At 38.9% G+C, this 12,789-nt stretch overlaps 1 protein-coding gene across 2 annotated transcripts in view; it reads left to right on the top strand.

Moving 5' to 3' along the window:
• Positions 1-8,673, top strand: part of kif18a (kinesin family member 18A) — a 30,509-nt gene extending 21,836 nt beyond the window's left edge. For both annotated transcript variants that reach the window (XM_027281297.1, XM_010731211.3), the window contains 4 exons: positions 4,378-4,747; positions 7,096-7,188; positions 7,405-7,505; positions 7,931-8,673. In XM_027281297.1, the coding sequence (XP_027137098.1) occupies positions 4,378-4,747; positions 7,096-7,188; positions 7,405-7,505; positions 7,931-8,067 (701 nt within the window). In that variant the 3' untranslated portion in view covers positions 8,068-8,673. The remainder of the gene's footprint in view (positions 1-4,377; positions 4,748-7,095; positions 7,189-7,404; positions 7,506-7,930) is intronic.
• The last annotated feature ends 4,116 nt before the right edge of the window (positions 8,674-12,789 follow it).

The raw sequence follows: 12,789 nt of genomic DNA, 5'->3' as shown, positions 1-12,789 counted from the left end.
GAAACTTTGAATATATTGAATGATAATGAAACCTTGAATATATGGAATGAAGTCTGAATATTGAACGAAACCTTGAATATATGGAAGGAAAACTTTGAACTTATTGATGAAGTCTGAATATATTGAACGTAACCTTGAATATATGAATGAAGTCTGATATATGGAATGAAACTTGAATATATGAGTGAACTTGCTATATTGAATGAAACTCTGGAACTTGAATGAAAACTTGAATATATATAAAAAGAAACTTCACTGACGTCAGACTTCGCGGCAGTGCCTGCAGCCATCTTGTGTAACACGTCTGTAAAAGCGAAAGACAATGCAGTCAGGCCGCCCGCAACTCTAGTTGGCAGCCATTTAAACAATGAGGACCATTGATAAAATAACTTGCGAATTGCGTGCCGAAATCGTAACTTCTGAAACCTGTCATGAAGAGGCAAATATTAACCCGATATTAGCCAGCGCAACCACACGCCTATTCCAAAAATGGATTGCAAATGGGCCACAAGTCCATTTGGGGCTGCTGGCAAATGTTTGCCAAAGGCTACAAAATAAACAAATAACATCCATACAAAATTACACATCGGAGGCCACGGCCCAAATTTTGTGGCACAGAGCCCGGTCCTTGGCATTTGCAAGTAGCACCAGGCTGCCCAGTCCGAGCCTGCACTGGGGTGTGGGGCACTCCTGTGAGGTTGAAGGCATGCTGAGGTTGGCCTGATCAAACAGCTGCCTGCCTGTTTTAGTCTGCCACGTAATTTAAAAGGAGGAGCGAAACTTCCTTGTCCAGGAAAACTGTATTGATCAGGGTATTCGGGGGGATTTTGGCCCGGTCGACGCAGTTTAATGATTGTCCTCCTAGTTTAATATTGCTTGCTAACGATATGGATCGGACTGACCGTTGTCACTCCACTTTAGCTATAGCATCCACACGTTACACACGATCCGTGAAGTCTGACGTTAGTACTAGACGTTCATTCAATTATTCAAGGTTTCGTTCAATATCAATTCATGCAATCGATGAGTGCATAATTCAGACTCTTCATATTCACGGTTTAGTTCAATAAGTCAGGACTTCATCAACGATATTCAAGGTTTCGTTCAATCTATTCAGACTTCATTTAATATATTAAGTTTCATTCATTACACATATAGATATATATATAATATATATATATATAAAATATACACACACACACACACCTTCAGTATACACACAGTGGGTGCAGCGTCATACATGTTGTGCAGTATTATCAGCTGCGACTCTCTGAAATGAAAGTGTATAGAGTACAAATGGCACACAGATGTGCTTTAATAACTAAAGCTTTTATTTAGTATTCAGACAAACTGCTCTGATCTTGTGCTTTCTCAGTCCCTTACTGCTTCCTCAGCTGTTAATGGTAGTCACTGCAGCATGTTATGAGAAATGGCTCCACCCTGCAGCTTGCAAAGCCAATCAAATTTCACCGGGTTGAGAGAGGGTTGGGGTTTTGAAAGAGCATTAACTCTTTGTGCACTGTTTAATAATGGCGAATGACACAAAAGTGATCACTCTGATGGAATATATCTGCATTCCACGATGTAGTGTTGTTTCCACACATGCATTTATTCATAGCTTCATGATTTTTCATTCAGCTACCTCCCCCCTGCCCCCTTTCATCATGTTCTTTTTCTATTCTCATTCAGTCCTATACCCCATCTATTTCTATTATTATCTATTATTTCCTCCGTAGATTTTGCTCTTAGTCTGGCTTTTTCCTCCATTCTGCCTTTTTTTCCCCCTCCCACCCTCAAATGTTTTTCTCTGTCTGTCTAGCATCTAACCCTCCCAATCCCTCTTGAGCTTCATTCATGAAAATGCAGATCCACAGCAGGGCAGGAAAAAACGTCAACAGACGTAAACTCCCCTGCTCCACCAACCAGAAAAGGCGCACTATAAAAAACAGGCAGCAGCAACCAGGCGACCCTAATTCAGTGCAGCCTCCACCAGAAATAGCAACTCATGCATGTATTAATCCCCTACAAGCCAAAAATATGTGATTGAAGGAACTCTGCTGCCATTTATTGCTAGGGACAACTCCTCTGCAACAGAAAAGGGCTATTTATCTTCATCTCCTCACTCGGTGTGCTGTCTGAGGTCTGACTCACATTTGCTAAATATTACATTTTGATATTTAGGGTAATGTATCAAACAGCCGTTCACCTTTGCATTTAGTGTTCGCACTTCCTTTATGTGCTGGCATTTTTCCTTTTTTTAGACCCCTCCTTCACCCCCACCATACCTCTGCAGGAAATGCCATGAGTGTAATGGTGTTCATAATGTGATGCAGACACCGTGATTTAACCTCATTCTGCTCTGCAACCTGCAAAGGTTTTTTTTTCTTCCCCTGCTGTCATTTTTACATGGAGCTAGATAATGTGGGCAGAAATTACTGGATACAATTTCACGCATCAATTAGTATTTAAATAAATGATGATATAATTTAGTCGTCCTTGTTGAAAAGAGAGAGAATGCTGAAAAAAACAAACAATAGTTTGAATAATGAACAGTTTAAATATCAAAACAGTGCAGCGTGGTGTTTTTCTCTCTAACAAACAAAGTCAGTTTGCAGTCTTATCTTGTAGCGTACTTAACTCACAAAATAAATATTGATACAGCTAATTTTAAAGTTATAAACCTGCTCGCAGCATCGATTGTGCCCTTGATTTTATGAGGGACAACTGGGCACAGAGATGTTGTGGTGAAACGTTTTATGTTTTATGAGGGTCATTTTAGCAATAGCACATTCTGGCTCAAATTCTGGGGAAAGGCTAGCCAGTAATTTCTTTTTAATTCTCACAATATCTCAGTAAAAAAAAAAATCCACTAACTCATGTTTTATTCTTTATCAATGAACCTTTTTTAGTCCCCAGATGAAATTTACAACCACAGTTGTATCAAATATAATCCAACCTTGAAAACTTTTTAAAACATTAAAGTTCTTGGCTAGCTACATGTTCATGTGACTACATACTGTCAGAAAGCAGTGTACGAGATACGTTTTTGAGTTGAACATTAATCTCTCCATGATTTCATTGTCCCTCCGTACTCACTCATATGTAAGGTTTTTTTTGTTTTTTGACTAAAAATGCATGTCACAGCTCTGTTCCAACATTGTAAAGTCTCAGTGCGCAAGAAGGGCACTATAACATTTAATTGCCTTGTGCCATGTATAACACTACTGTTCACACTTTGATGTAACTTAAGGGAATGATCCATCTCATTTCTCTGTTGTGACATTTTTTAAATTGCATTGTTTAGCCTAAGGCAGGCACTTCAGCGCTTATTACTGATTACTGATTGAGTATAGGGGACGGCGTCATTTGGGGAGGGTTGTGTTTACTGTTGGCCTGCTTACTTTTTTTAAAGTGGTTTGATTTGCTTTCACTTTCCAAGCACTTAGTGGTAAACAATGCATTGATAAATATAAGAATGGCTTGTTACAGATGCTGGCGTCAGCAAAGAAGTTGTTGTGATGATGTTCTCTCTGTTAGCACCTCAACTCATTGATGCCATACCACATCCTATATTATGTGACATTTTTTAGACCACAACATTTGGACCAATAAACACTGGATGCACCATTTGTTTTGCAGACAGGGCTAATGTTTTATAAAAGAAATTAAATACAGAAAGCAGAATACAGTTCTTGGTCTAGTTAGATTCTCATCTGTATAGAGATACTTGATTTTTGATTATTATGTCGTACAATTCTGTCATACATTTACATGAAACAAGATGTACCTAAATAATTCCTCGTTAAAACCACCAAATACTTTCAGAACATAAGTATTTCTAACTATAAATGTCAATATTCACATTTAAATATGCAACCATCACAAATAAGATTAGAATTTTTTTATTCAGAAACCCAATTAACCTGCTTCAAAAGCAACGTGTGGCCATGTTTTGATCAGCGTTCAGTGCCAGACATAAGCAACAAACACACAACTTTTATCAGATTTTGATCCAGTTAAAGCTGAAATCTGATTCATGACATCACCTTCTCTCCACTGAATCCCACCTACTTCATACCAGTGTGAAGACCACAAGTGCATCAATCTCTAATATGAAGAAACCAAACTATTCCAACTCTGGCACACAATGCTGTGTTCATGCAGGAGCCCATCACTCACAGTAAGAAGCTGATGGAGAACACATGTTTTCAAGGTTTTACTCTGTAAAACAAAGGTTTCTTTTGGTGTTTATGTAAAGGGTACCTTTGTGACTGCGTTCAACCTTCATTGGTTGTTTTTTGTTGATCAGGTTGAATGTATTTTATTGCTGCTTGGTTTGCTTACTTTCTGTTAACTGTTACCGTTTGCCGTTTTCAGGTAGAGAAAATCAGATGAATACCAAACCAGAACCACCTCCCAGAATGCCCATCAGGAGAAATCTCTCTGCATCACTGCCACCGCAAAGCCCCCAGACCATCGCTAAGGCCCGAGTGCTTGAGGAGGGCATGTATCCCCTCCAGTACACACCAGAACCTGCTCAAAAACCTGCGCCATTCCTGCTAATGGGCTCCTCCAGCAACATGGATCCCAACATGACCTTCGAGATTCTGGACAATGATGATCAAACTGCAAATAACGCAACCATCATAATAAGCGGCGAGGAATCAAAGTCCACAGACATCTCAGGTCCTAGCCATGTACTTCGTCCTCCCAGGCCCAATGAGGGAAACTCGGTTCCTACCAAAAGGTGAGAAAATATTCATGTCTTAACTTTTTCTTTTGATAGATGTTTGGTAGTGTACATACTTATTTAGGGGTTAAGTGTAAGAGCCATATTGTTTTAGCCAGTTTCCAGATTTCTCTTTGACTGTCTGTCCTTCTACTGTACACACTTCACATGGTTCCAGATATTTCACTGAGCAGCAAGTTGGCAACAAGATATTCACTTTTTTTTACTGAACATATGCATTTAATCATGAAACTCGCGAACACCAGACGCTATCTGATGTAACACATATGCCTTTATATTTCTCAGTTTTTCATGTGCTTCTTATCCTTTTCTCTGTGCTGCACTCACCCAGATGTCTCTTTTATCATGTAAGATTGATTTGATCAAATATTATAAATCTCTTGTCAAGCTAACAATTGACCAATCAGTAGCCAAGTAGAATAGCATAGCAGCAGATCTAATCTCGCTAAAAATGCCTAACTCTCTCGCACGAGCACAATGATACAATTCAAAAGTTGGTTCAATATTCAGCCCAGACAGCTCTCGTACAACACATTTTGAATTATACATAGCTGTAAGCATAAATTATCAAATTTTAGGCAAGCCTCAGTGCAGTACATTTTTAGAATTTCATTAAAAAAAAAATCTTCTATTTATTTAATTCAAAAACACCTTTTGCATTTTAAAGAATTGCTTTAGAGGGAACCTGAATCTTTTCCATAAAATAAAAACTAAAAACGGTCTCAAAACACATCAGTCTGGCTGCCCACTGAAAGTTTCAAAGCATTCAAAGTGTGGATGGTAACTAAACCATTCAAAAGTGGTAAATCCCCCAAACCTTATTCAAAACAAGACAGAGACTGCAGTGTAAATAGTATAAGTATTCTCACCAGCAGCAAGTTTCCAGACTGGAACATTGGGCCAAGAGGCTTAAGTCAGCTGAGCTGAGAAACGTCATGGTGTCTTCGGCTGGAAGTGGCAAACAAAACATTTCAAGCTATAGCAGCAGAAAGGCTTTGTATCAGTGAATGATGCTTCCAACATAGGAGTCTTCACAGTAACACGAAGCGTGAGTCTTTTGATTTGTTGCATTTGTTTGTTTCTAACCAACATCAAAATCAGTAAAATCGGAGTATAAATGAATTGAATTCCTTCAAAACATCTCCGCTACTCCAGCAGCATGTTTCACGAGGAGTTGTTTTTCCTCAAACACTAAAGATCAGGGCTAATCCAGACTTTATGAGAGCACTTAGCACCCTGTCAAATCTCAAAGGAAAGCTGTTGAATTTAGATAGCAAGAAAAAGCATTGCTATTTGTAAAGATTTCTCTGTACAAGACCAGAAGGTAGAGACTCGTCGACTTCAAGAAACTTAGTTTCACTCTTTCACGGCTTTAGAAAAGTGATTTCTTTTTTTCTTTTAACTGCGTGATGCCTGAGTGGCAATGTTTATGCAAAGTGTAGCACATAAAGAGGAGAAAGTTCAGAGTGACTTAGACAGTTTAACTCTTGTGAAGAAAAAGAAACACCAATAAGACAAATCTAGAGACCTGGCTGAGTCATAAATGAGTAAGGTTATTTACATAAGGCCAATTACAGGTTACGGTTAATTACATGTGAGACCGATTTCACCAGGTAGATTTCCTGTGGTAGGTTTTTCAGCTGTTCTTACCAAGCAGCTCATACGACTGGCTCAGTCACATGCACCGTCTCTAAAACGTCGGTACGGTGTCACTGTGTCCTTGCAAAGGAGTGGCTGGATTTAGCTTTGCCACTAAAGCAAAGCCAGACATTGAGTTTAGAGCAGTTGTCCTCAATTATATCCTTGTTCATTTAAACTTTATATCAGCAAGTGTGGACTTGCTAGAAATCCAACTGAGCTATGAACTGAATCCTTGCCTGAGGTAGAATCAGTCAAATTTGAAACTCAATGGATAATTCATGTAAAAAAAAAAATAAAAAATAAAATGCTGAAATCAGGATAATGAGAGCTTGTCAGTGCACGTCTACAACTGTTTAATTAACATTATTTAAAAAAGAAAATGGGAACGCCCAGCCTTAAAATGTTATTTTACCTGAAGGTGCCATGGTAAAAAAAGAAAAGAAGGGATTGTGCTTCAAGTGATCTGAGAGAACATAATTTGCATAGCCAAATTTCTGAATGCAGGTGCACTGAAACGAAGCATCAAATATAAAAAGTGAATATTTGTATGTACACGTAGCTTTTGTAATAGAACAAACAAAACGATCCGTTATAAGCTATTTTATTCTTTTAGTCTCCTGTACACACGGAGGGAAATGTTGCTCATTCCCATGTGAAGTCCAAACCGCAGAGATGTGACTGTAACGTGAGCCTTTGTTCTGCAGACAACAGATCCCGTCTTTACAAGATGTGAGACGAGCCAACCCGACCTACATGGACATGACGTCTGCTGCACAAGGAAAGCGTAAATTTAACCGGTAATGTGCCAACTAGTCTTTTATCTTATATCCACGTCAGTCATTTTGATTCATACTGGCAGTGGATTAAACACTATGCCTTGACATATTTATGAATATTTGAGGTCAGGCTAAAGCTATGCAAAAATTGTCAAAATAATAAAACTTATAGCCACTCCACTTTTGATGTTATATTTAATAAGTTTCTATTTTCCCCGTCCATATTTTCCACTGTAGGAGCATCCGAGAAGAGTTAACACAGGATCTCTCTGCACCGAAGCGTATCAAGAAAGACCCCTCAGTGTCCCGGAAACCACTCCGAGTGCATCGTTTTGCTGGTAAGTGTCAAGACAGAAAAACACAGTTAAAGAAGGCATTGAGACACTAAAGACAAAATTATAACTCGTCTCTTAGTCAGAGCATACTGTTCAGTTTACTTATGACATGTTTGTGCGTGCACGATACAAAAAATTGTTAATTGGTAATTCGGATCTACTCCAAAATTTAATGGGTTCTTCCTTGGTCTATGCTACACCCTTCCACCATGAAAATCGAGCCAGTGTTTTTCCATGACCATGCTGACAGACACAAAAATGACAGCAAAAACATAACCTCCTCGACGGAGGTAAAAAGAACCGTGTTAAAGTTCCAAAGTGTCTAAAATGAAATAATGATATTCGCGTGCATGTATTTAGAGCTACCAGGAACACAACAAGTGTAATTCTGTTCCTTCTTGATAATATTTCTTGTTTTGTGTCTTTAGGTTCTGAAGAGAACAGGCCTCGAAGAGTTGTGAGGAGCATTTCTGAAGGAAATCTCGACCTGCTCGAACCTCAGAAATCCAAGTCAATCTTCTACAAAACGTCCCAACAGATTAAACGAGTGACCAAACGGCGGTAAAGCAACCTTGCTTTTATGAACATTTTCACTTCCCACCCTTCTCCGTCCATATTCATCTTTTCAAAATATTTACTTACAACCTAATTAAAAAAAAAAAGTAGATTGTTGAGTTTTCTCTACAAACACAAATGCTAATGTAATAAGATGGAATGTAATTATAAGTTGCATTGTATTGTTCTGTTCTTCAATTTAGCCTTCCGTTGCAGTGAAATTTTACTTGACTGTAAATAAACGTTGTATAGTATGTTTAGTTATTCTTTTGTCTGTTAGTCATTTTTAAATTCGTGTACACACTAACAGCACAAAATAAAATATGTCCTGTGGATGTTCTGCGTTATACGTACATTATGTACTTTTAACTACTCTTTTAAACAATGTTCGGTGTTGTAAGTGACGTTTCCCAGGGCAGCTAATATCAGAGGTTTATACGTGATCTCATAGGGAGGTGTGGGGAAAAAAAAAATTTGACTCCTCTTCACTGAGCTGTTTGTGTTTTTATTTTTATCCCTTTTTTTCTCTTGTACAGTTAATAGCAATGGGGTTATAGATATTTCACAATAAACTGCTTGTAGAATGTTTTTCGATCAATAAATCCTTCAAAAAGAATATCTGCTTTTTTTTTTGTATTATTGTCAAGTCTGAATGTGGTTTTCAATAAAGTGTGGCATACATGTTCCAATGGAAAGTCAGTGATGTAGAACAGACTCATATGGTGAAAAATAAGAAAAAAAACAACTGCCCTGTGAGTGATTTGCAGCATAACTTACAAAGAAAACTTTCTTGCTGCTATCACAGCACATCGCTACAACAGGTACACCCACCATTCTGAGTCTGTTGTACTGTGGGAAGCGGATTAATTCATTATTTAACTATCAAACAGGATAATGTGATCACTACCGAGGGATGATAGGACGACTTTAAGAAGATAATCTACATCTCATCTAAAGTTTCAGAGCTTTTTGGAGCTGGAGCTTTTGTGGTGGAAACTACTTTTGGAACAATCCCTTTTTTGTCCTTGACATTTAAGAAAATGCTAATTTAGTTCAAGCGAAAGATCACAAAGCATTATTTGCTAAACTGAAGGCAAATTACTTTTTTCAGAAAGAAGCGCCATTGTTGGTCAGCCACCACGGTTAGACAATCCAGTTTACTGCCACTTTAGCTATCTCACGGGTTATAATCATTTCAATAGTAGCACCCCAGAGAAGTTCGATAGGCAGATTGTTTAAATATGTCACATGCAATGTCATCAGCAGATATAAATATAAAATTTGAGCTGACGATTGTCAGGTCTTCCTCTTCATAAACTCTTAATCCACCGTTGGACAGTTCTTCCAGCAACACTAAAGTTTTGGGAGCCAGAATAACTTTAAAGCTTTGAGCAAGTACACCATGCTTCGGGTAAGTGAGATGGTGTTCTGACGGGATGGTGTTATCCATGGGTAGAGTTTTTCGGTCTTCAACGTCCACTTCATCTTTCTTGTGTGCTGGACCTACCACCAGTCCATCATCTTTGGTTGCCGCCTCTGTGTTGATGTTGCTCAGATGTCTTCAAACCTCCTGATGTAACTCATCTCTTTTAAATTCTGAGCTGGCTGTTTTTGGCCAAAAAAAAGTGGCAATGTTGTGGATGTTGGTCCCTTATCTCAACCTTTCCTGTGATCCAGTCTCCAGCCTCTCACGGATGATTGCCTGGTAGGAAGTGTCTGTTGTTGTTTTCGTATAGTGGCACTTCAACTGCTTGAACCAGAGGAACACTTTGTTCAAGGTTTTGTACTGGTCTCCTTCAAGTTTACGCTAGGCATCATGGAATGGTCACAGAAACGCTACAAGAAAGTCAAGCACATCCGGGGATACTACATTGATCCGCCACAGCCTTCGAGTTTTTCACGCAGCTCTTAGCACAAGAAACTAGCTATGAGTTTAAAGTAAGATAGATTATGCTTAATCATGTGTCCCTTGTGTGCAGTGCTGATCTCAACAGCAAAGCTGCCAAGGGCATCTTCTTTACATACTTCACCAATGCTTTGGCAGCTTGCAGAGTGGCCCCAACCTCTGGGGCTTCCTGTACCAGCTGTGTGTGATCAAGGGTGTGGCGTAGCACATTACTGGTGATCCCGGCAGTCAAGTTGTTGGTATGTTTTGAGGGCAGCGATTTTGTTTGTGTCCTGGTCTGTCTACTCGCACCATTTTATTGAGTACACCAGTGTCTCACCCATATTGTGTTAGCATTTTGATGGTTTCTCTTCTCATACTCTCTGTCGAAACTTCCGATGGAACAACTGCTGTTGTCAACACACTTGAATGATTGTCATGAATCTTAATTCATAATAATCTTGTATCCATAAATTTGTCAAGTTATTATGATTGGATTAACTTCACTAAAAATGTCATTTGTCAAATGTCAATGTCTCTGTGCCTAACTCATGGCACTATTTGGCCATGGATGTGGGGTATCCCACGAAATCCTCTCCTGCAATGCAATGAAATGGTCATATTTTTCCAACATTATGCAACAGTCCTCTCTGTGATATTTGATTTGGTCTGCTGTCATATTTTTTGATGAGGTAGTGGAGTCAGTCCTTTGTCTGTCATCTCATCAGAGTCCCACATTTTACATTTTACATAACCACCTGTTTCGTTTGATTCTGCATTGATGACTAAATTAAAACGCCTCCTTCCCTGCTTGGTTTTTGGTAGTTTTAAACTTTCCTGATGACAAATTTTCTTTGATTGGCTCTATTCTTTTAGCTAGGCTACTAAATATTTAACGCCTGAAATGTAACAAATAGACTAGACTATATGTTCTACACTATATTTTCACCATGTCGAGCAGATTAAGCCAGGCTGATTTAACTGAACCCAACCTGAACATCATTTCTAAATGTTTGCCCAGTCTCACAGGTCCCATTGCAGGGCTGGGTATGCACACTCTAAAAGTAATCGATAAACACTGAGAATAGCTATAAAATAATGGAAAATTAACTGAAATGTCCTGCTTAGTTGTAGTAGTGTCAACGCAAACATGACCAAACCAGCATAAACATTGACATTGACCACTTTTGTTAAATAACATCCAGTTTAACATCCACTCAAGAGAACATGACTGTAGGGAAGATGAAGGGCTACTTGAACTCATCTGGTAGGACTGTCGGGGTACATTCAGGAAACACTGCTAAATATTTATTACTAAGATATTTCAGACTTTCCTGTGTTGCATTTTTAGTTTGATCAAAAAATAGAAGAATTGCTGGGAACAAGCTTTTATTAGAATTCTATACCGAAAACAAATGTCAAAAAATACCTCCTGGCTCTGTGATGAGGGTGGGACCTCATTGCTCTGTCTGGAGAGAACTAGACTTGTCACTTTGAATTCAGTCTTGCAACTTTCAGTGGCACAGCATTCAGTGTGATCTTTATTTTTAGCTCAGGAGCTCAATGCATATATCAGCACTGTACTGCGCAAGCACTGACACCCTCTCATGCTCTCATTCACAAGAATCTCTTCATTGTGTGTGTGAGAGAGGGAGAGCAAGGGGAGAGAGTGTGTGTGCGCACACAGGGAGGCAGGTCTTGGCTAAAGTTTATTAACTTTCTCTTAGCCAATGGGGCGCCTTGTGCGTTTTTCCTGCTGACCAATGGGACAGATTGAGAGGTTGGAGGTGGGTGTTGCTTAGCAACTGCAGGTAGAATCTCAGATCATGTCGGACCCATTGTTTTATCTTGCCTCCCTGAGAGACATTACATGCTATGTGTTGTGATTTGGTAGTAAAAAAAACACCTCTGCAAATGCGTCACAAACTTGTTAACTCTATTTTTGTATCGTTAAACAAAGATCACAGTGACTTTAATGGCATTTCGCCCTCAAGTCAGAGCACTTTTAATTGATTGTCATTATGTTACTATATGTAGATGTCTTGTTTTACATACAGGTGAATTTAGATTTTATTGTTAGAATTTTTGCTCCTGATTACAGGGATGATAACCATTACTGAACCTCACGCACGAGTCACAGATGGGTGCTTATAAACATACGGACAAGGCTGCTCAAAGCAAAGATTCTACACGTAGATGAAACGTCAGCATTTGCTTTTGAAGCGTTTGCAACATTTAACCCACCACTCCCCCAGATACCATCACACACACACACACACACACACACACACACACACACACAATGCACAGATGCAATTAATTATCATTCATTATTGTAATTCTGATTGAAGAAACCTTGAGTGGTGGCTTCAATGAAATTGGTTTTTAAATCTTGTGTTTGAATGGAGCCTTTGATGCATGTGCATAGCCGGGAAGAGACACCGACTATACTACAAATATAAGCATATGATCCCTCCTACAATGTTCCTGACTCCCGCAAGGCAGCACGTCACAACTGTGAACTTTTCATCCCCTGTCTAATTAGATGACCTGATATCTTACGGGAATATGTCACAGTGGAATAACTCGTGACGAACTGACCACCAGTACTGTTTGTCCTTTTATCACTAATAGTGTTGCGCGTTGGCTTTTGTTTTACCTCCGTTGGCCTGATATTATATTTATATATATCACCTGAAAATAGGCATTCATGCTTGATGCATGCTCACAGCTTAACCACGTGTCATGTCTCTGTCAAGGTTAATATTCCAGATTCAAACAGTGCTTTAAATAATTGCTAAGTGCTCCTTTGTTATTTATTTTTTCATGCTTCTTTTTTTTCTTTGC

This window comes from Larimichthys crocea, chromosome VIII (genome assembly GCF_000972845.2).
Source record: "Larimichthys crocea isolate SSNF chromosome VIII, L_crocea_2.0, whole genome shotgun sequence".
Classification (NCBI taxonomy): Eukaryota; Metazoa; Chordata; class Actinopteri; family Sciaenidae; genus Larimichthys; species Larimichthys crocea.
This window is presented reverse-complemented; position numbering and strand designations above follow the sequence as displayed.